At 45.9% G+C, this 23,255-nt stretch overlaps 1 protein-coding gene across 1 annotated transcript in view; it reads right to left on the bottom strand.

Annotated features, from left to right (window-relative positions):
- Positions 1 to 4,205: 4,205 nt before the first annotated feature.
- Positions 4,206 to 23,255, bottom strand: part of Cht6 (Chitinase 6) — a 30,926-nt gene continuing 11,876 nt past the window's right edge. Inside the window, 13 exon segments of the mRNA XM_017254091.2 lie at positions 4,206 to 5,153; positions 5,282 to 5,590; positions 5,855 to 6,317; positions 10,172 to 15,082; positions 15,196 to 17,897; positions 17,957 to 19,608; positions 19,667 to 20,623; positions 20,686 to 21,159; positions 21,218 to 21,483; positions 21,537 to 21,722; positions 21,778 to 22,292; positions 22,432 to 22,617; positions 22,849 to 22,912. Of these exon segments, the coding sequence (XP_017109580.2) occupies positions 4,579 to 5,153; positions 5,282 to 5,590; positions 5,855 to 6,317; positions 10,172 to 15,082; positions 15,196 to 17,897; positions 17,957 to 19,608; positions 19,667 to 20,623; positions 20,686 to 21,159; positions 21,218 to 21,483; positions 21,537 to 21,722; positions 21,778 to 22,292; positions 22,432 to 22,617; positions 22,849 to 22,912 (13,260 nt within the window). The 3' untranslated portion in view covers positions 4,206 to 4,578.

Genomic DNA, 23,255 nt, shown 5'->3' with positions numbered 1-23,255 from the left:
TAGATTTTTTGTCAATTTTTTGTGAGGGGATCCCTTGAAATTGGGTTTTTTCCCTATAGGGTCCACTGCGATGGCCATATCTTCCCCAATTCTCATCCGATTCTCAAGCGGAGTACCTTAAACGATTTCTAGATCGATTTGCCACCATTCTGCATCAAAATCTTAAGACAAAAGATTTTTTAGATTTTTTGTCCATTTTTCGTGAGGGGATACCTTGAAAATGGGGTCTTCCCCTATAGGGTCCACAATGATGGCTATATCTTTCCCAATTCTTATCCGATTCTCAAGCGGAGTACCTTAAACGATTTCTAGATCGATTTGCCACCATTCTGCATCAAAATCTAGGGACAAAATATTTTTAAGATTTTTTTCCATTTTTCCTGATGGGGTCCCTTGAAAATGGGGTTTTCCCCTATGGGTTCCACAGTGATGGCTATATCTTCCCCAATTCTCATCCGATTCTCAAGCGGAGTACCTTAAACGATTTCTAGATCGATTTGCCACCATTCTGTCTCAAAATCCTGAGCCAAAATATTTTTTAGATTTTTTTTCCATTTTTCTTTGAAAATGGAGTTTTCCCCAATAGGGTCCACAGGGATGGCCATGTCTTTCCCAATTCTCATCCGATTCTCAAGCGGAGTACCTTAAACGATTTCTAGATCGATTTGCCACCATTCTGCATCAAAATCTTAAGACAAAATATTTTTAAGATTTTTTTCCATTTTTCCTGATGGGGTCCCTTGAAAATGGGGTTTTTCCCTGTAGGGTTCACAGCGATGGCTATATCTTCCCCAATTCATATCCGATTCTCAAGCGGAGTACCTTAAACGATTTCTAGATCGATTTGCCACCATTCTGCATCAAAATCTTGAGACAAAATATTTTTTAGATTTTTCGTCCATTTTTTGTGAAGGGATCCCTCGAAAATGGGGTTTTCCCCTATAGGGTCCACAGTGATGGCTATATCTTCCCCAATTCTCATCCGATTTTCAAGCGGAGTACCTTAAACGATTTCTAGATCGATTTGCCACCATTCTGCATCAAAATCTTGAGACAAAATATTTTTTAAATTTTTTGTCCATTTTTCGTGAGGGGATCCCTTGAAAATGGGGTTTTCCCCTATAGGTCCACAGTGATGGCTATATCTTCCCCAATTCGCATCCGATTCTTAAACGGAGTACCTTAAACGATTCCTGGATTGATTCGCCACCATTCTGCATCAAAATCCTGAGACAAAATACTTTTTAGATTTTGTGTCCATTTTTTGTGAGGGGATCCCTTGAAAATGGGGTTGTCCTCTATAGGGCCCACTGCGATAGCTATATCTTCCTCAATTCTCATCCGATTCTCAAGCGGAGTACCTTAAACGATTTCTAGATCGATTTGCCACCATTCTGCATCAAAATCTTAAGACAAAATATTTTTAAGATTTTTTTCCATTTTTCCTGATGGGGTCCCTTGAAAATGGGGTTTTCCCCTATAGGGTCCACAGTGATGGCTATTTCTTCCTCAATTCTCATCCGATTCTCAAGCGGAGTACCTTAAACGATTTCTAGATCGATTTGCCACCATTCTGCATCAAAATCTTAAGACAAAATATTTTTTAAATTTTTTGTCCATTTTTCGTGAGGGGATCCCTTGAAAATGGGGTTTTCCCCTATAGGTCCACAGTGATGGCTATATCTTCCCCAATTCGCATCCGATTCTTAAACGGAGTACCTTAAACGATTCCTGGATTGATTCGCCACCATTCTGCATCAAAATCCTGAGACAAAATACTTTTTAGATTTTGTGTCCATTTTTTGTGAGGGGATCCCTTGAAAATGGGGTTTTCCCCTATGGGTTCCACAGTGATGGCTATATCTTCCTCAATTCTCATCCGATTCTCAAGCGGAGTACCTTAAACGATTTCTAGATCGATTTGCCACCATTCTGCATCAAAATCTTAAGACAAAATATTTTTAAGATTTTTTTCCATTTTTCCTGATGGGGTCCCTTGAAAATGGGGTTTTCCCCTATGGGTTCCACAGTGATGGCTATATCTTCCTCAATTCTCATCCGATTCTCAAGCGGAGTACCTTAAACGATTTCTAGATCGATTTGCCACCATTCTGCATCAAAATCTTAAGACAAAATATTTTTAAGATTTTTTTCCATTTTTCCTGATGGGGTCCCTTGAAAATGGGGTTTTCCCCTATGGGTTCCACAGTGATGGCTATATCTTCCCCAATTCTCATCCGATTCTCAAGCGGAGTAGCTTAAACGATTTCTACATCGATTTGCCACCATTCTGCATCAAAATCTTGGGACAAAATATTTTTTAGATTTTTCGTCCATTTTTCGTGAAGGGATCCCTCGAAAATGGGGTTTTCCCCTATAGGTCCACAGTGATGGCTATATCTTCCCCAATTCTCATTCGATTCTCAAGCGGAGTACCTTAAACGATTTCTAGATCGATTTGCCACCATTCTGCATCAAAATCTTGGGACAAAATATTTTTTTAGATTTTTCGTCCATTTTTCGTGAAGGGATCCCTCGAAAATGGGGTTTTCCCCTATAGGTCCACAGTGATGGCTATATCTTCCCCAATTCTCATCCGATTCTCAAGCGGAGTACCTTAAACGATTTCTAGATCGATTTGCCACCATTCTGCATCAAAATCTTAAGACAAAAAATTTTTTTGATTTTTTGTCCATTTTTCGTGAGGGGATACCTTGAAAATGGGGTCTTCCCCTATAGGGTCCACAATGATGGCTATATCTTTCCCAATTCTTATCCGATTCTCAAGCGGAGTACTTTAAACGATTTCTAGATCGATTTGCCACCATTCTGCATCAAAATCTAGAGACAAAATATTTTTAAGATTTTTTCCCATTTTTCCTGATGGGGTCCCTTGAAAATGGGGTTTTACCCTATGGGTTCCACAGTGATGGCTTTATCTTCCCCAATTCTCATCCGATTCTCAAGCGGAGTACCTTAAACGATCTCTACATCGATTTGCCACCATTCTGCATCAAAATCTTGAGACAAAATATTTTTTGAATTTTTTGTCCATTTTTCGTGAGAAAATGGGGTTTTCCCCTATAGGTCCACAGTGATGGCTATATCTTCCTAAATTCTCATCCGATTCTCAAGCGGAGTACCTTAAACGATTTCTAGATCGATTTGCCACCATTCTGCATCAAAATCTTGGGACAAAATATTATTTAGATTTTTCGTCCATTTTTCGTGAAGGGATCCCTCGAAAATTTGGTTTTCCCCTATAGGTCCACAGTGATGGCTATATCTTCCCCAATTCTCATCCGATTCTCAAGCGGAGTACCTTAAACGATTTCTAGATCGATTTGCCACCATTCTGCATCAAAATCCTGAGACAACATATTTTTTAGATTTTTTTTCCATTTTTCCTGATGGGGTCCCTGATGGGAAAATGGGGTTTTTCCCTATAGGGTCCACAGGGATAGCACAGCACAGAACTTTTTGCAAAACAAGACGCATACAAAACCGAAAAAAAGAAAAGGGAGCAAAATATGAAATAATCGCCACGGATGTACAGCGGGTAAGTTTTGTGATTGTGTTAAAATTTAAAGTGAATGCATTTGAAGCCATTTCATTTGATTTGGCGATTATTATCCCCCTTTTAGTTTAAACAACTTTTAATTTGTTTACGTTCAAGCTCTTTTTCAAAAAGAGTCTTTTGCGTTTATTGCATGTTGAATTTTGAGCTCTGCTTGCAAAAAGTTACTCAAGAAAATGCCAATTCAAATCGACTTAAACTAACAGGCTTTCCAGTCCACGGTCCCGAGCTGGGTCGCGGTTGTGGTTTGCGGGAGGGGAGGGGGTAATGCGAGCGTGGTCCTTATTCGTAGTCCTTGTTGTCCTTGCTGCTCCACGTCTGATGAACGCCATGGTAGCTGCTCTGTTTTTGGTCGGGAGCGTTGCGGCCGAAGGGGCTCTGAGCGTTGACCTGGAGGATGTAGTCGCCTTCGGATCGGTGGGCGGTGTCGATTGATTCCGATCGTTATTAATCGCAAGCTTTAAAATAAACTGGCGGCACATTTCACTGTTGATTTAAAAATTGGGCGCCATGCACCCCAAATCTAAAAAGCCACAACCCTTCAATCACAATTTTGAAAGACAATTCAATAATAACCCTTACTACGTTGCCTAAAATCCGATCTTGGCAAAAAGCAAAAAGTGAAACCTTGGATTATATGATATGTTTATTAAATAATGGAAGCATATTCATTACGAATGCACATACATATAGGTATATTCTATATTTATATTTCTGTATATATTGCTTACTCGCTGAGTTGGCAGGCGCAAAAAAAACTGAATCGGGTTGAACTCGATTTGATGGATTGGTTTAAATTTTAAAGGAAATAATATCACTAAGCTTAAATAAAATTCATTAACTCCGTATCCTCCATTTTCTTGTCTTCGGGGAACTAATCACAAATTGGAAATTAAACATTTACAACATGAGATGAAGAAATAGGTGCAAAAGGTGGAGGAGAGGTGAGGTGGAATGTGGGTCAAGGCCGGATATATGGAGAGGAATGGTGTGTTATCAGTCTAGTCCTTGCAGACCTGATCTGCGGGCGACCAGGTGCACATGCCTCCCTCCCCATCGTAGGTTAAGCCCTTGGGGCAGGTGTACTCCCAGCCCACGATCCCCCCGGTCTCCTCGAATCTCGCGCAGGAGATAAACTTGCGGCAGTTAAGCGGATGCGGAAAATTTCCTTGCGCCCGACACTCGATGATCCCACGCCCATGGACAATGACCTTAGGTTCTCCAGGCTTCTTTGTGCTGATCTTTCGGGTCTTACTCGTCTTTGTGGTTGCTACGTTGTCACTGCGACGCCGTTGCGCTACCTGGACGCTTTCCGCTCCCATCCCCGACAACTTATCCTCCAGCTCTCCCTTGAGAAGGAACGTGGCAGTCACCACGGCCTCTGGATTGCTGGGCGGGCGACTGTACACCTCGATATACTTATGCGGGCGACGGCGGCTCTGCTGGCGGCGGGAGAGTGGCGGGGCAGAGTGCCCGATCTTCGAGGACGTAGAGGCTCTAGCGGGCTGTACGGTGGTGGGTGTCCCAGTGACCGCTGTTGACTGCGGGCGACGGGGGCGCGGTATTAGCTGGCGGCCTGCAAGAAAGTTAAAATTGCGGACTTACTTGGAAAAGTATATACATATGTATATATATGTATGTCTGCACATACAGACATATTATATACAAAGTAGATTTCCCATACAATCAAATAAAATCACTTACGAATTCCAGCGTTTATTCCGGCCTGTGGTTGAGCCTGGGGTGCTTGTGTGGTAGTGTTGGTGCTGCTGTCCAATAGTGAGATGTCAAAGTTGGCACGATGTTTCACCTGGTCGGGTATCTGATTGAAGCGACTCGTGTGAATGCTTGATTTGGCCACCTGATCCTCATCGTCATCGTTTGGATAAAAGCTAGTGGTGGTGTCCTGGGCGGGGGGTAGGTTGGTCGTGCGGGCGGAGGGCGGAGGCGGGGTCGAAATCAGAGTCAAACGGCGTTTGAAAAGCGGATTCTGGGTACGCGGAATTTCTGTTGCTATTGTAAATAAATGTATATGATTTGGGTTATTAAATTGTATCAATTTATTGTATGCAATTGGTCATCATTTTTTTTTGGGTATGGTATTGTTTTATTATAAAGCTGGAAGCTTCAAGAAAAAACGAACATTTACTTTTCCTTACTTTTTTTCGAATTTAGCATGAAGCCGTTAAAATAGGATTTGTGTTTGGATTTTCCATTTGAAATGTTTTTGATTTTTCATTTGATTGCCTTGGAGATAGTTTTCCTTTAAATACTTACCGCTTTCATCGGCGTTTGTTGGTGGGGCAAAAGTTGTCAACCGACGCGTCTGGAATTGGCGGCGCAGCGCAAAGCTAGCGGGCTGGAACTTGTGTTGTTTTTGTGTGACGTCATTGCTGCCGCTGCCCGAAATTGGCGTCAGCGTCGCTGCTTCGCTGGATGTGGCTGCGGCAGCTGCCTTTGCTTTAAGCTTGCTTAGGTAGGTGTTGCTGCTGGTGGATGATGTTGCTGCCGGCAGGTTGGTTGTTGCTGCTTCTGACGCGACAGTGGTGACTGCTGTAGGCAGCTTGCTGCGCAGCCGGCTGTATTTTGAGGTCGTAACTGGCAGTTCAGCAATCGGCGTTCTTGTAGCCTCCGCCGCCGTCGAAGTAGCAGCCAGCGCCGACGCAGGCGAGTTAATAATGCGACGGCGCACACTCAAGACCGGACGGCGAGAGACGCTGGCAGTCGTCGGTTGGCGCAGCTGTTAGTTGGAAGTGAACACATGAAAGTAGACAAGCAGTACTCCTATTAAAGTTTTGTTATAATCAAGAAATTATATGTAGTTTTTCACTGTGCTGTAGTGGTGTTTTATTTTTGTTTGATTATCTCCGATCAGTGAGGTTTCTGGCAGTTCAACAACAACTCAAAAGCGCGCTACAACAATACACAAATAGAATAAATAATAAAATAAAATCATTTAGGGTAACATACATAAGAGTTCTACATAAGCCTTACAATAAATTAGTTACTATTTGGTTGTGTTTCGTGTGTATTATTGGGGGTGTAAATGGAAAACCCGACAGCATTCCACAAAAATGTTCCCCTTGTTTCCCTCAACCCTTTCCTGTAGCTTTTATATTTATGTTTGACCGAAAGTTTTGGCAAAAAAAAAAGACATCAAAGTGGCAGTAACAGCCGCAAAAATGCAGTCAGGCATTTTAATTGAAGGACGTTCGGATCTGAAGTTGAGGTCAAAATAAATAAATAACCCACACGGAGCGGCATAACAAGTTATTGGCCTGGCCAATGTCCAATGGCCATTAGTTTTGCGCTACTTTGCTTTTATCCAACAATCTGGTTGACATTGAAAAGCGCCAATTAGTCCATTATATGCTTTTGAATCACTAAAAACTAGAGTTGTTTTAAATCTTGAAAGGAAATTGTTACATCGTAAGAAATTGTATATTTTTCAATGGCACAAAAACATAAAAAAGAAACTTAGAGGGTGAGTTATTTTGTGTTTTTTGATGTCAATGTCGCGCATACAATATCTGAGAAAAACAATGAAGGTACCTCAGATAACAGGTACAGGTACCAACAGGTACAAAAGAAAATTTTGGCATAACGATGAGTTTCTTTGATTCGCGATTGAGAGTCTGTATTTGTCTCGTATTTGGATATTTGGCATTTGGCAAGCCAGCTACATGCCAATGTGATTGCATAATCCCAAGCCCCGTGCCCCCTCCTGTCCTCTTGTGGCAGATGCGCACTTCTTCTTCGTCGGCAAACTGGTTGGCTTTTTGATTAAATATTGTGCAAGCGAGCTGGTCAGCCATCTGGATGGCTCAAAGTATTATAAAAACAAAACAAAAACGGAGGAATGCGGAGAGTTATGATGCGTGCAGGGCGTCGCCTGTTGCTTCTTTTCACTTCTCTCGGGAGACAAAAAGTTGTGAAAGTTGCGAAACAAAAGACTTCAGACACGAACTCGACACTTTAATAGGGAAAGTTGCAATCGCAAAGGGCGATAATTGAGTTTCAAGGGCGAACAAAATTAAAAATAAGTTGAAGAGCAGTCAAGCGATTTTATATATTACATAATACGCAATATTTCATTTTTTTTTAACTGTAAATAGTATCTTCTTGAAAAAGATGAGGATAAAGCCCTATTTGTCGGAGTGCAACATCATTGAACTGCTTTTATGCGTTGAGTGCTCGCTATGTTTGCTTTGTCGGAAATTAACGTTATTTTCAAATGGGACTTTTCATGGGCACCTTCATTAAAAAAAAGAAAACGCATAGCGGAAAATCGTTGTCGATAACGATCTTTTTATCTTCTTGATTTGTGGAGAGGCGCCTTTTCGGTCGTGATGGTAATGCTTGGAGCGTGATTTTGCTTTTTGTAATTATCGTTCATTGACTCGACTTGTTATTGTTACTGTAAAGATTATGAAACATGTCTCGTACCCTGAGCCCCTCTAAACTAAACAGCAAGCGAATTGCAAATTGTTTCAACTGAACTCGTTTTTATGTTTCCCTCTCCCCAAACTCCTGCTGAGTTCGCGAATCTTGCGGATTCATCGAAAGTTAAAACCGATTACCCGGACTACACATATGTACATATTTACATACTTAAGTAAAGCTTAGGGCTTTACTGAATGAAATACATATGAATGTATTTATACATTTTGGTTGATTCGAGGGGGACAATATGCATCTCACAAGAAATATGTATTTACGAATGTATGTATATACAGTCAGGTTGGCATTTAGACGAAGCAACACAAACTCGGAAAGATTTTAAGGCTAAATGACGAAGCGAATAACAAATTGCAAGTGACATTTGAAAGAGCAAACAAAGCGTCAAAAGGTCAAAGTGGCAGGTGGTTATAAATGCTTCAAAGGCTAGAGAATTCATCCATTTGGCAGAATTGGCAAAAAATGATTTATTATGGTTTGTACAGCAAAAAAATAGTTCCCTAACTGTAACCTACTGTAAAACATAAACTTATAATAATAAAAATAATAAAATTTACACTTATATACAAAAAGTTCCCCAAGTCGTTCCCATATATATACAAATTACACATATATATATGACATTGTCCAAGGGGTAAGAAGGGGGAGTTTAAAGGGTTTAACCATGTAAGTGTTTTTTTGTGGAAAAATAATATGTATAGGTTGTTTCATTTTGTTCATTATTTTATTATTGTGCATAAATATTTTACAACTAAAGCTAATCTTAAAATATTCGTTTTCAAACAGTGGAAAAGGTAAAAAAAAAATATGTTAAAAGAATAGAAGACAAGTAGAAAATGCAGAACTGCGCCTGATAAAAAGCAATTAGGAGTTATTTTTCCACTGTGGGTCGTTTAAATGTTCTAATTATTTATGTTTTTCCGTTTTTAGAATTTTTGAACCAAGAAAGAGTCTTTGCATCTGAGTGGGGGTGTTTGTGGTTTTATGTGTGTGAGTAGATGTTGTGTGTTTGTTTAGGTATGGCAGCTCGAAGAATACGAATAGTCAAAATAATTTATACAAAAAGGAAATTATATTCAATAAGCAGCAGCACTGTAGATAGAATGCGCTTCGAAAGAAAAGCAGAAAAAAAGATTGACTTTAAAAGTTCGATTTGAAAGAGCAAAGCAATGCAGCCAATTTTCTACGATTCGGCATTTACTTTAGTTAGATGGGTTAAAAGCTCGCTGAAGAATTCTTCTGGGAACTTTGAACTTGATATAAAACTGGATAAGGGCTAAGACTAGAAATAACTAACTAACATATGTTGGTCTGATTCATATTTTAAGTGTGTGTTTTTGTGACCTATTCCGGCACCATTGTGGTGGTGTCGTCGTAACCCTCCTCCACTGTGGTGGTGGGTGTTTCTACAGTGGTCGTTGTGGGTGCCGCTGTTGTGGTTGAGGTCTTGCGGTTGCGCAGGCGTCGACCCCGCCCCTTGCGCCCGCTTTTCTTGCGATGCACCACATGTTCTTCCGTGCTAAAGCTCACTGACTCGCTAACTCTTCTGCCGTTAACAGTTTTGTATGTTTGGTTATTGTTGCTTTGTGTTAGAGTGTTTGGGTTGATATTTTCCATGTCGTTTTTTATAGTGGTCGTTGTAGGTTTTATTGTTGTAGGTGAGTCAACACCTTCTCTCTGACTAATAGCGTCACTGCTGGTTACTGTTTCCGCTTCTGAGGTTGTGTATGCTGCCCCAAGCTGACCCACAATAGCCGCTCCAACGGGAACGGCTTTCGGAGTTGTTGTTTCTAGTGTGTTATCAGTGGTTGTCTCATAGACAAAGTTTGTGGTTTGCTCAACGACTTCTTCTTTATCTGGGCTGTCGATTGCTGTTTGAGTGGTTTCTTCCCTGTCGTCTGAATCAAAAGGGGCCCGCACCACATGGTGCTGGCGCACAGAAAAAGCGCTATTAGAATCAGGCGCCATAGTGGTTGCAGTGCCCGTGACTTCGGCGGCAGGAGTGGTGATGCCCTCCGCCTCGTTCAGGGACTTCTGCACCTTGCTCAATATCACCTGATCAAGATTGGCTATCGAGATAACCAATGGCGAGGACTCATTGGATTCTGGTCTTAGGAGGGGTACAATCGGTCTTACATAAGCAGGCGACACAGTTGCCAGGGTATTGGTGGTGCTGGTATTAAGGTCGATGTTGATTTCCGGACTGCTTGTGGTTATTCCCTCTACTCCGTCATCGCTCAACAAGCTATTTCCATTTAGCTGCTTGCCTTTTCGCGCCGAATCAAACAAACCCTCCAGAGAAATAGTTGAGGTCTCCAACGCACCACTTATGACTTCGGGCAGTAAGGATTTTCCGCTCCTGTCCTGATCCGGCAGTTCTGGTAAGGTATTCCTCACAGGTGGCGAGTTGCGCGCCTCGGCAAGCGTAGGTTCCGTGGGCGTATAGTCCGCCACCGTGCTGTGGCCATCATTGATTTGAATATCGCTGCCGTCCACCAGGTGCACGTACTTCACCACACTAATTTCGCCAAGCTGCTCCACGTGGGGAAGGGACTCTACACGCAGGATGCCAAAGTCCTGGTTAGCCTTCGACTTGCGCTGAGAGGCCTTGGCCTGCTTAGAATTGATCTCGACGATGCGATTAATCTCAATAAACTTGTGCTTTGGCACTACCTCGATCTGCCTGGTGGGCAGCAAGAGGGGTATTGGCTTCCTTGTTGTGGTCTGCACCTCATCCTCCGATTCGCCCTCCAGCAGGGTGAACACATGTAGAAGAGTGGTGGCCGGCGGCGGAGCCTGGGTGGTGCTCGACGACGATCCAAACTGCGGCAAACTGGGGAGGTCCTGTGAATTGATGGAAGTGGCTTCATTAGCATTGGTCGCTGTTTCAGTTTCTGTTTCGGTGGCTGTTTCTATTTTTGTTTCTGTTACGGGTTCAGTTTCGGTTTCAGTTTCAGTTTCAGTTTCTGGTGTAATAGTGGTGACTGGGTTTGCCTGTGTGTCTGATTGTGTGGTGCTGGGTGGTGCTGGTGGTTGAGGTTCTGGTGTACTGGGTGTAGTGGTCACAAAGCCCTGCTCTTCAGTGGTTTCCTCATCTGCCACCGCGGCCACCTCTGTTTCGCTCTCCACTTCCAATTCCGATTCGGATCCGGCCCCAACCTCAGCCCCATTCTCTGGCCTTTGGACCTTTTGCTTAAACGTGGTGTGCTTCTTGCTATGTATGTCAAATATCTTCTTGTTTCTGGCATTCAGTGCGTCGATATTCAAATCTTCAATCAGTGAGTTCTCGCTGGCCGTTTCGGCTGCCTCGGTCGATGGCCCGTTATACTTTCGCTCATAACTCCTTGTATTGCTAGGAATGAATGGAGCCGGTTTGAGGGGCGTCAGGGGGGTGGTACGCTCGTAGTCGCTTGCCACCGGCTTGAGGGTCAGGTTGGGGGAAGCCACTCCTGGCGGTCTGTTAACCACCCGAGGTCGCTTCGTGGTACCGAAGCGATTGGCCGCTCCGTTGGCAATTGTGGTGCTGGACGATGGGCGATTTCGCGGGTTGAATGGGACATTTCCGCCGCCGGTACCTGAGGGCCCTGTGGCCCCACTTCCAGTGACTCCAAAGGTAGGTCTACTTCCAGGTGGAGCACGATTGTCCTTGGGCTTGTAAGGTGAATTGAATTTGGGCTTAGTTGTGCTGTCCTGCTTGGGATTTTCTTCTTCTCCAATGGAGGGCTTCTCCTGAGGCTCATCTTCCTCTTCATCCTCTTCCTCCTCCTCCGAATCATCTTCCTCGTCATCGTCTTCTTCTTCCTCGCTGTTTTCGTTGTTGTTTTCATGAGCCTGTTGCTTGCCGGGTGGCTTTCCCTTGGGCACAAAAGGTTTTCTCAAAACGCCGCCACCCAGTTGGTTTTGCAGAGGTTGTTCGTGTTGCGCCTCCAGCTCCTCCTCATGGTCATCGACCTCGTTGTCCTGATCACCGCTCTGGGACTTGAATCGGTCTGTGCCGGGCAGCCTAGCTCCTCGAGGGTCGCTTCGAACAAAGCCCTCGCCGCGCTGACGAACGTTCGAGTTGAAGGGGTCGAATCGGCCATTCTTGCGCCGCACGAATTTGGCCGTGGGCCGGGTGGTGCTGAAGTTAATTGGAGCCTTAGTGGTCCCCACTGACCCACTTCCCGACGGTGGAGAGTAGGGCCGTCTAGCTACCAATTTTCGCTTAAAGAAGGGTCGGGGCGAAGTAGGCCCTAAAGCCGCATCCTCTTCTTTTTCTCCTGGCAACTCCTGACGCGGTTTTTCCGACTTCTCGGCGAGCAGTTTCTTCAGACGTTCATTGATTACCCCCTGGTCCCCTTCGCCACGAGCTTGTTCGGCCTTAACCTTATCCCTCAGCCTCTGCAGATCTGAGACCTCGTGGTCCTGTTCCCTCTGAGTCTGAGTCCTTAATCGATTACTGGGAATGAATGGTTTGCGGGTGGTTTCCTCGGCATTCGTCTCCGCCGCACTGGAGAGCGTGCTGGAGCTCACGGGCCTCAGTTTTCGAACTACTTTCCGGAATCGTTTTGTGCCGGTGGTTGTGGTTGTGGATGTGTCTGTGGGTGGAGAGGTGACTGTGGCTGTGTCGGATGTATGTGGAGAATTAGTGTCAGTGACGCTATTAGGAAGACTATCTAAGGCAGTGCTATTGTTATTGCTACTGTTTAGGGGCCTGCGGAATTTGAGCACTCGAATGCGCTTCGGCGTCGGCCTGCTAGTTGTGGTGGTTGTCGTTTCGGCAGCTTCGTCCTCGCTAGCCTCTTCGTCCTGATCTTCTCGAGTATCTTCTGCCAGGCCGGGCTTGCCCTTGGCCTCCGTCTCGTCAGTCTGCTGATCGACTAGGGTTAGTTTAGTTACCTGGGCGCGCTGGCGAGCCCCGAAGGCCAAACGTCTGGCGTTGGTCGAGGAAGGTGCTTGAGTGGTGGTGCTGGAGGTTGTGCTGGTGCCGCTGCTTCTGGTGCGGTTCAGTTGATAACGGTTCTGAAAGCGTCGTTTAAAATTAACGTCATTTCCTAACGCATTCTCCCCCTGCTTCTCTAAGCTAACATCATCATCATCTTCGTTATTATTATCATTATTAACATCATCTTCAACGCCTTGACTAGCTGGCTTAATATTAGATTTGTAGGTGTTTGTGAAACTTCGGTTTGACTTGAAACGATTAATCAAATAATTCGCTACGGTGCTGTTACTACGTTGACTAGCTACATTCAGTGCAGTGCTTAAGTTATTGGTGCTGTTAGGGTTAGTACTAGTGATAGAGTTAGTGTTAGTGTTAGTGGTAGTTTTTGCAGTAACGTCGGCCTGATTATTGCTACCATCATATACCTCCGAGGAGTCATCCTCCTCTTCTTCGTCATGGTCGTATTCGTTATCGGTTTCGTCCGAGTCAGTTTCTTGTGGCTTGTTGGATATGTCATTGGGTCTTTGGGTGATAGGCGTCCTGAGTGGTTGTCTTTGTCTGCTGGCAAGAAGTTGACCCAATCTAGAGCTTGATGTTGGTCGACTGTGGCTTTCCGGTTCCCCTTCCTCATCATATTCGTCGGCCTCTTCCGCATCCTGCTGTTGCTCTTCGTCCTCCTCCTCTTCCTCGTCCTCGTCTTCCTCCTGTCGGTGGTACAGATTCCTGTTTATGGCCACTAAGTTGCGACGCGTACTCGAGCTGACTCTGAGTGGTGTCGGTGTGGTGCGACGACTTGCAAAGCTGGGTGGCTTCCGAGAAGATGTCTCGTCATCTGCTGTGGGTTGCAGAGCTCGATGGCGGTTGGTTTGATGGAAGCCGGGCCGGGGCAGTACCACGCGTTCTTCTTCGTTTTCGACGTCAACATTTATATCACTATCTTCTTCCCCAATGGAAGCTATAGCTCGTGGGGTCGTGAATCGACTACGTGAACGGTTCAAGGCCGAGTAGGGACGACGTGTGGTGGTAATTTCTACGCTGTTCGGTACCTCTGAAGCGGTTGTTGTTGTGCGTTGACGTGACAAATACGGTCGCCGTGTGCTGCTTGGTATTACCTCACCTTGATCTATTTCATGGTCAGCACTTGGACCCTTTGTTGTTGATGCAGAGGTGGTATTGAAGCGTCGGCGTATCAAAAGCTGCCGTCTCGATGGAGCATTTGTTGTTGGGACTTTTATTGTTGAGCTCTTATTATCATCTTGATCAATCTCATTATCCAGATTTTCCTCTGGGTTAGTGGTTGTTGTTGCTGTTGTCGCATTAATGCGCCGACGAATCACCAGCTGGCGACGTGAGGTTGTGCTTTTTGGAGTGGTCGTCGGTGTCTTTGACGTTGAGGTTGGTTTAACATCTTCAAGAGAAATCTCATTGTAATCATCGATGTGAGCCTCTAGTTCACCTTCTTCAGTTGTGCCCTCAAATTCTTGGGGTTCATTGTGCTCCTCCGGGGGGTGATCCGTTTGATTTTCCGCCTCTCCTTTTTCCTCAGGGACTGGGGCTAATGTGGTAAATTCCGCAGGTTCATTTTCATTGTTTTCTGCTTCAGTCTTTTCTGTCGTGGTTGTTGTTGTGGAAGTCACTCTACGACTGATGCCCACATAAGGTTGTCTGGTGCTTCTTACCGTAAACGCTGTTGTAGTCTCAGTTGGGGAATTACTTGTTGCTTTAGTGGTAGGGGTGCTGTTGCTAACACGACCCTTAAATCGATTCTGCCCAGCAAAAACTCGTCTCGTTGTGGACTCTATCTTAGTCTGGTCCTGGTCCTCTTCAAGTTCTTCTGTTGTGGAAGGGATTGACGTTGTAGAGCGACTGCGGAATCGTTGAGAAACGCTGTAGCTTCTTCGAGTGGTAATATCCAGTGCCTCTTCTTGGGCTCTTTCCGGCAGCTTGGTGGATAGTGTCACGCGAGTGCGATTCAGTCTTGTGTAGGTGCGCAGCGCCCTTGCATCTGAATCGTCTCTTTCTTTTTCTTCTAGAAGCGAAATACTCACAATCTTAGAAGTTCCATTAGTTGATTCAGTATCTAAAGGGATTGTTTTGAAGGTTTTTCCTTGTCTATGTAACGGCTTGTCTTTTTCTTCAACGGCTTGCCCGTATTCATCCTCATCAATCTCAGCAGTTATCTCTTCATCGTCTAGAGTTTCCTCTCCTGATCCGACCAATTTTGCCCCCGGGTGACCTACTTTGACCCGGGGGTTTTCAATAAAAAATGACCGAGCTCGGCATTGATTTCTTTGGCCTGTTCCATTGCGAGGCGATGATCTTCGTTGTCACCCTCGCTCTCAAGCGAATTGTTTGGTGTCTCGTTACCACTGACATTGAACACATCATGTATCTGCTGTTTTATATTCACAGTCACATTTTCGATGTCCGGTGGAGCTGGGGACTTGTCAATGTAAGTGATTGGAGAGTCCTTCACATACTGGTAGTACTTCCTTCTGTGATATATGGGAAGGGAAAGCTTATCATCGCTATCGTCGGCGGTCACTGCAGCTTCTTTGACTGAGGCCCCGTTTTCAACTGTATTCCCCGACTGCAGGCGGTTAATAGCTTTCGTCAACTGGTCTTTAAGATTGCTTAAATCTACTTCAGTGGTGCTGGAGATTACGGTTGTTGATTCAGTAGTAGTGGATGTGGAGCTAGTTTTAAGTCGATTCACAAATCTTAACTTTGCTGCTGCTAATTGGTCATCTGGGGCCTCGTCGTCAGCCGTTTCAGGAACGATAGTCGGGGAGGTGGTGGTTGTGGTACTCAAAGGTCTTCTATAGCCTACAATTCGCTTTGTGTTGGATTCCGTGGAAGCGTTTTCTATACTAGTTTCAGTGGTTGGGGATGGCGCTTTAGATGGTCTCCTGAAAGTAAAGTTGGACCTCTTAGTGTTGGCTTCAATTTTATTCTCTTCTTCAGTGGAAATAGATGTGGTGGAAGTGGTCGTGCTACGTCGGGTGGGCCTGCTTCTTTGAATAATCGCCCTGGCGGTGGTGCTCACTACTGGCTCATCCTCTTCCCCCTCGTTTCCTGCCTCGTACTCGTATTCCTCCACTTCCTCGTGCTCTACTGTTTCCTTGGGTCTTTTCAGCAGACGTCGGCGCATCTTCGTTACAGTTGCCTCAGTGGTTTGGGCCTTTTGACGATTGCGCGAGGCAAAGTCTAGAGCCAAAAGAGAAGACAGATCGTTGCTCTGGAAACGGACAGAGCCACGGTTTCGAGTCACACTTCGCTTCGTGGTGCTTGGCGTCGGCGGTCGCGTTACTTCATCAACTATATACTCGTATTCAGCGGGTTTCTCCTCTATAGTTTTGGTGTGAATGCGCTTCACTACTTTTTGACCGGCGTCTAGGGTTCGCACATAAGTGGTGCGTGTGCGAGTAATGCCATTTCCAAGATTCTCGGTTTTAGTTGTGGTGCGGTTGCGAAGCGTATTAAACGAGGATCGATTACCAGTATTTGAATTCTGCAACGGTTTCGGCTCTTCTGGCTGTTTCGACTTCGAAAGAAATTCCGTTTCTTCAAGTTCTTTTCTTGGAGACTTTTTAACATCCAAAGGTGCTTCAGTGGTGCTCTGCTGATGGTTTCGGACCCTTTTGTTTGCATCCGCAGCCAGGAGAGAAGAAAGATCTCCCTCTTGACGAGGTCTGTATTTACCTCGAACTATAACGCGACGACGAGGAAGAATCGTTGATGTCTCAACTTCGTTTTTCTCTTCTGTAGAAGATATAACTGAAGCTTCAGTACTTCTGCTGCGAAAGAGAGGTCTACTGGTGGTGCTGATTACACCCGTGGTGTTCGACGCCTTGTTACGGAAAAACGAACGTTCTGTAGTGGCAGGATCTGGTATCTTTGGTTCAAGTTCATCGCTAGCTGAGGTGGTTTCTTCGGTTACATTGGATTTTGGAGCTTCAGTGGGGGTACTGCTAAAGAATGAACTTCGTGTTGGTGCATTTTCAGTTGTGGTATCCGTAGGAATTTCCGCTTCAGTAGAGCTACTAATGGTTTCTTTAATTAAATATTCAGGGATGCCATGTCTCATAAAAGAGAGACGTTTTGAGGCCTCGGTTGATGGGCCATCATCGCTAAGATCTAGACTAGAACTGCCAAGAGTTTTATCAGCGTTGCTGAAGCTTTTCCCAGTTGAATCTTCCGTGCTGCTAACTTTAACGAAAGAGCGTTCAGTAGATGTAAGTTCTTCTTCATTTACGGCAGCAGGGGTACTTCTTTCTTCTGTAGCGACTTTCGTTGTGCTTTCTGTAAAGAATTTTCGCCTTTTAATTTCTTTTACGGTTGATTCTTCAACAGATATTGCTTCAGTGGTGCTACTGGGCTTTTCAGTGCTTCTGACTCTAGTCCTTAAAACTACTCGACGTCTCGGAGCGCCACTAGTTGTGGTTGTTTCCTCTGTGGGGTTGGGTTCTGTGGTTATTGAACTAAATAGGTGAAAATCACTTGGCTTTGCTGCGGTTGTTAGGGTATTTTCTGTGACTGGCAGTGATTCAATACTGATCGCTGGAGGTTCAGTGATGGGTGTCTTATCTCCCTTGGGGGTTACTGTGCTTTCTTCAATCGAAGACACGCGATTTATCTCACTTATTCTGCTGATAGATTCTTCGGATGTTGAGGTGTTACTGATGTTTACCGGTTCGGAAGAACTTTCTATTCCTGATTCTTCAAGAGGACTCAGAGTGGTTATTTCAGATACTTCAAGAGCCTCTGCCGGAAGCGGTAATTCTGTGACAGATTCAGGCGATTCTTGCTCGGTAGCTGTATTGCTATCATCGGAATTTCCACTGCCAGCTGGGGCTTTGGTTTCTCCCCTTTTCTCGTTGTCAATAACCTCCGCGGCTATATTTTCATCTTCGGCCGAGGCATCAACATTCAGGCTACCTAATGTGGGAGTAAAATGATGAATGGGTAAATTTAGAGCCTATATTAGATATTCTTACTTGACTGATCGCCTCGGTAGGTGCTTTGGAAGCTGCGGGTACTATGGACGATTCCGGCAGTAGCGTGAGCCACCTCAGACTCGTCTTCGGCAGAGTTAAGGCGACGACTGCGAAACTTTGTGGTACTGGAAAGGTCCTGCTCCAATGGTATGTCGGAGTTCAACTGCTTGCCAGCAAAACGGCGCGAGTCTTTATCATCCCCCGCCAGAGAATTGCGGGGACGCTGGGTCGGTCTTCGCACCGCCCGCCACGTGTACTTAGTCTTGGTCTGGGTAAGGCTGCCATTATCGGGATCATCGATATGGTTTGGGGTTTGACTTAAACTAGAGCTAACTACTTCATGCCTTAAGCTATTGCCACCATTACCAGCTACTTCTACGTGGGATTCTAGTTGATCTTGGTGGTGGAGGTTGTGCAGTGTGGTGGTTGTGGATCTGTTTGCTGTTGGAAGACTGGCACTCACCTTGGGCCTATCCCCTGGGGATGGTCGCGTCTTCTTCACTACACTTGCAACGGCATCGGTTTCGTTTGTATTATCGTTATAGGTACTGTTATTGTTATCGTTATCAGATTGGTAAGTGGTGGTGGTGGGGGTGCTACTACTAGGTCGTGTGCGACGACGGGGATACCCAAAGGGTCGGGGACTAGAAACACTGCTCAGGCTGGCAGAGGGAGAACTCGGTTGTATGGTTGTATGCTCGGGTTGGGTTTGGGATTGCCTTCTGCCCGGGTGGGTATTTGTGGAGGCTCTAATGTTATTTAAACTACTCAAACCGTTTCGTGGACTAGCATCGTTCGCAGCTTCTGAATTGTTGTTGCTTGCAGTTTTGTTTGTGGTTGTCGTTGCTGTTGTTGTTGTTATGCGTCTTCGATTGGTGGTGGCATACTTGTACTGTGTCTTGGGTTTTGTTACCTCACTGTCATCGCTGTCGTTGTCAATGTCGTTATTCAGTTCACTGTGGATCCCTGCGGACGTAATTGTTGCTGTTGTTGTTGTCTTCGGTGTGGTTGTCGTTGCCGTGGCCAGTTCGGGTTCCGTGGTGGTTGTTGGAAGTGCTAAGTCAGGGGAGTCGGTGATAAGGGGGGTGGGCGAAGCGTCGCCCGAACTTTCGGAATCGGCGCTAGGGATGTTTGTTGTTGGGGTAGTGGATGCTAGACTTGGTGTGGGTGTGGGTGTGGTTGTGGTAGATGGGTTGTTAGTGGTTGTTGTGGTTGAGATTCTATCATTTGGTTCAGTGGTTTCGTTAGTTTTTGTTGCTGTGGTTGTTTCGGGCTCTTCGGGATTGGTGCTGGTTGGTGTAGGGAGTGCTGTGGTGCTGCTTTCATCTGTTACTGTTGTTGGTATTATGTTATTCTGTTTCACTTGGTTGTTGTTGTTGTTGTTGTTGTTGCTATTGTAGTGGATGTTGTTGTTGTTGGCCTTGGCGGTCTCTGTGCCTGAGGTGGTTGTTGTTTCGGGTGTAGCTGTGGTTGTACTTCTGCGGCCTATGCTCGCATATTTACGTGTGTTTGTGCTTTGTTTTCTTTGTACCGTAATATTCTCCTCCTCGTACACCTCCTCCTCGTCTTCTTGGTCAGCTGGATCTTCCTCATCCTTGGAAGCTTCCAAAGTCCCCGCTTTTGTGGGTCGGGTCCGCTCGAAGTATTTGTAACTAAAACAAGGTTATTATTTAAAGATTGTTTAAATTATGATTTTAACTCAGAACTCACCGATTGGTCGTTGAACTAGGGACTGTTTCGGTGACTTCCGTCACTAGAGGTGCTGTGGTGGTGCGTTCTCTTGTACGGCTTAAGGTAGCATAGGATTTGACCTGCTGCGGAACCTTCTTCTCCACCACCTCGTCTTCCTCCTCCTCCTGATGGAAGGACTCTCCTGCAGGTGGTGCCACTGTGGTGGGTCTTGTCCGTCGAAGACTAGTATACGACGGGGTTATGGCGCTCAGGGCACGACGAGTACTTGTCTCCACCTGATCGTTCTGATCGTCCTCTTCCTCCTGTTGGCTGTGTTCCTCAGCTTCGCCCTGATTGGGTGACCGCTGGCGATTGATGGTTACATATTGCTTGCGTTCTTTAAGAAAACCATCGAACTCAGCCAGCTTCTCGATTCCCTCGTTTTGGGGTCCCTGGCGACTGTTGCCTCTCAAAACGGAGGAGTACTTCGAGTAGCTGTTGCCGGCAGACGCACTGGTGCTTGTTGTTGCTTCAGTGCTCGACACAGAGGCTTCGGCAATTTTCAAGCGGTTGCGTGTGAATGAGCTCAAAGTTCCGGGGCGACTAAGCACTCGGTCATACAAGGATTTGCTGATCGTCGAGGGCGTGGTGGCAGCCCCGTTAGCGGAGTTCTCCTTAAGTGTAATGGAGCCGTCCTTGTTGCGCAGGAGGTGCTTTTCCAATTGCTCCACTCCACCCACTTTGCGTATCAGATCGATCAGTTCCTTGATTACCTGAGGATCCTCTTCTCCGTCGGTGGACTTGTTAGGCGACTGTTCATCAGTGTCCTCCTCGTACTCCAGATCTTCCACGGGCTCCGGAGTTGTTGTAGTGGTCGTAGTGCTGGTGGTGCTGGGACGTGGATGCACAGGACGAGCGGTCGGAGCCGCTGTCACGCGATTGGAACGAACCGTGGTGGTCGTGGTGGTGGAGGTCACAGGAGTGACTGTGGTCGATCTAGCAGGATGAATTGAATTGTGAAAAAGACATTGCATTGAATTTGAAAAGCGTCCACTCACTTTTTCGTCTTGCAGGGTACATTCCTGGCAAAGTCACAAGAATCAGCTGCAGGATTAAAATATAGTCCCGACGGGCAGGTGAACATATGGGCCACGATTCCTAGGCCAGAAGGACCGCTGTCTAAGCACCAGTAGTACTTCTTGCAGTCCCTAGGGTGCTGGAAGAAGCCCTCTTCCTCGCACTTGAAGTCCGAGCCTGGGTCCGGGGTAGTGGGCGGAGGCGGAGTGGTGGACGCCCTACCTCCTATGTAGAGAGACGAGCCCTCGGCATCAGTCAGCTTGAAAGTTGTGCTTGGAGGAGGGGCCTGAGTGGTTCTGGTGACAACGGGTCGTCGGGTTACAGAGGGTCGCACGGACGTCGAGGTCGCCTCTGATTTTCCATTCAGGCGATTTCTAGTGCTTCCATTATCGCGGCTACGGGAACGCGATGGTTTTTGGAGACTACTCGGCTTGGCCACCTCGTTGATGCCGAGACTGGAAAGACAATAGAGGTTTAAACAGGATTTCTATGCAATGCTTTGGATTATTTTACCCCAGAGCGTCCACCATAGCCTCTTTGGCTGCCTCAATCAGGGGGTATGGTTTTCCATTACAGGTTCCCCGGAAATCATCGTTGTCAATTGCCCAGAACATGATTCCGCCTAGGCCTTGGGCCACCACATATTCAGCCTTCTTGCGCACAATAGCCTCGTCATCGTAGCCCACCCACTGGTTCCTTCTGAAGGCGTAGGGACCCATAACATTGGCGTTTGGTTGCACCACCGTCCACTCGGGATCGTCTTTCAACGTCTGACAGATCTGGAAGAAAGCAGGGTCACTTGGTGACTTGTAAAAAAATTGTAAATGCTTACTTCATAATAGGCCAGGTATCCCTTTTCGCGGGTGGCGTCTCCTTGCTCTCCCGGACCCTCAGAAGGAGCGCCCAGCTCGGTACTCTCCTCGTTGATCAGGGTATAAGATCGACCATAGGTGGGAATTCCCAACACCAGCTTGTCTCTGTCTGCTCCAGCTTTTAGGTAGTACTTGATTGAGTAGTCCTTAAAATTTAACAAAATTAGAACCAGAAAGGAATAAAATCAAACCAATTCCTACAATATTCAGCTCTGCATCATAGTTGTACTCGGAGTCCTCCTCCAGTGAATACAAAGGAGCATGGTGGTTGACAGAGGGCTCGTGGGAGGAGTGAAAATCATAAGTGAGAACGTTAAACCAGTCGAGATACTTGTTCAACTTAGGCACATCGTAGCCTTTGTCTATGTATTCTATGCCGGCGGGCACAGCCATGGTCAGGAGGAGACGCGTCCTGCCGGTCTTCTCCGCCTCCCGCTCAAATTCGGCTCGAAGCTCCTGGACGAACTGGGCGTAGTTGTCGCGGTCCCGGGACTTGCCGCCTTCGCGGTGGGCGGGGTACTCCCAGTCCAGGTCGATACCGTCGAAGTGGTTCTGGCGCAAAAACTTCAGGATGTTTTTGATGAACTGCTGGCGACGATCCGGACTTGCAACCAGGGGGGAGAAGCGAGAACTGGCCTCGTTCCAGCCTCCTATGGCAATCATAGTCTTCAGCTGCTTGTTGTAGGTCTTCAGTCCGGTGAACTTGGCATAGCCACCTAGTGGATGGAGTTGGGGGAGGATGCATGGTGTCCATCAGACGGACAGGAAATTAAAATCGAGCCAAATTAACTCGCCGGATAAAAGGGGCGTGTCTGGGTTGCGGGCACGAGCAAACAAACACAAACACAAACTCACCCTGCTCGATGTCCTGGTACTTGTCGAAGGGCTTCATCTGGTTGTCCTTCGTGAATCCACCGAATGCGTACACCAGATGTGTACACAGGTATGGATTGATGTTCTGCGGATTGAATTTTGCCGTTCCTGGACGGTAGACACTCCAGTTTGTATAGTAACAGACGACGCGACCCTCGCTGCTGGCCTCTGTTATGGGTTGGAGTTTTAGGGTTTTAATCGAGTAATTATTAAATTGATCAAAACAAGCAAGTTTAAACACCTAGGGAACTTAAAAAATTATATCAACACAGTGGAATAGTAATAGCTACATGATCATTTCAGATATGTACGTTATGTTTGTAATACTTTCTTAGTCCAAACCTTTCTGTGTGTATTTTGTAGCACTCTCCTCTCAATATAAAATGTTTTAGAACTTACCATTAATGCAATAGGCAAGTGCGCAGAGGAGGAAGAGTGTTTGCCACACCGCTCCACGTCGGAACTGCAATGGAGAACAAATAAATCAAATATAATTAGAGATAATGAAATGATTTCTTATGAACGAAATTTCTGACTCCAGGCGGAAGTCGTCTCGGGGGCTTTGAAATCGGTTCTCGGATCGATTAGCACGAAACGCTTTGGATTCGATAGAGCATTGACACAGTGACATCGATGGATCGGACAGATTGGAGATAGGAAATTGGACAGGGTTCCGGTCCACACGAGTAACAAAAGACCCACGGTTCCCATGAAGGTCGAAGCGACCCGTCGAAAAGACACGTCTTACATAAGCTGTGATGAGATGAATTTCATATGCAAATCGGACCTAATCAGATGCAGGGGCG

This window comes from Drosophila bipectinata, chromosome XR (genome assembly GCF_030179905.1).
Source record: "Drosophila bipectinata strain 14024-0381.07 chromosome XR, DbipHiC1v2, whole genome shotgun sequence".
In the NCBI taxonomy this organism is placed as follows: domain Eukaryota; kingdom Metazoa; phylum Arthropoda; class Insecta; order Diptera; family Drosophilidae; genus Drosophila; species Drosophila bipectinata.
This window is presented reverse-complemented; position numbering and strand designations above follow the sequence as displayed.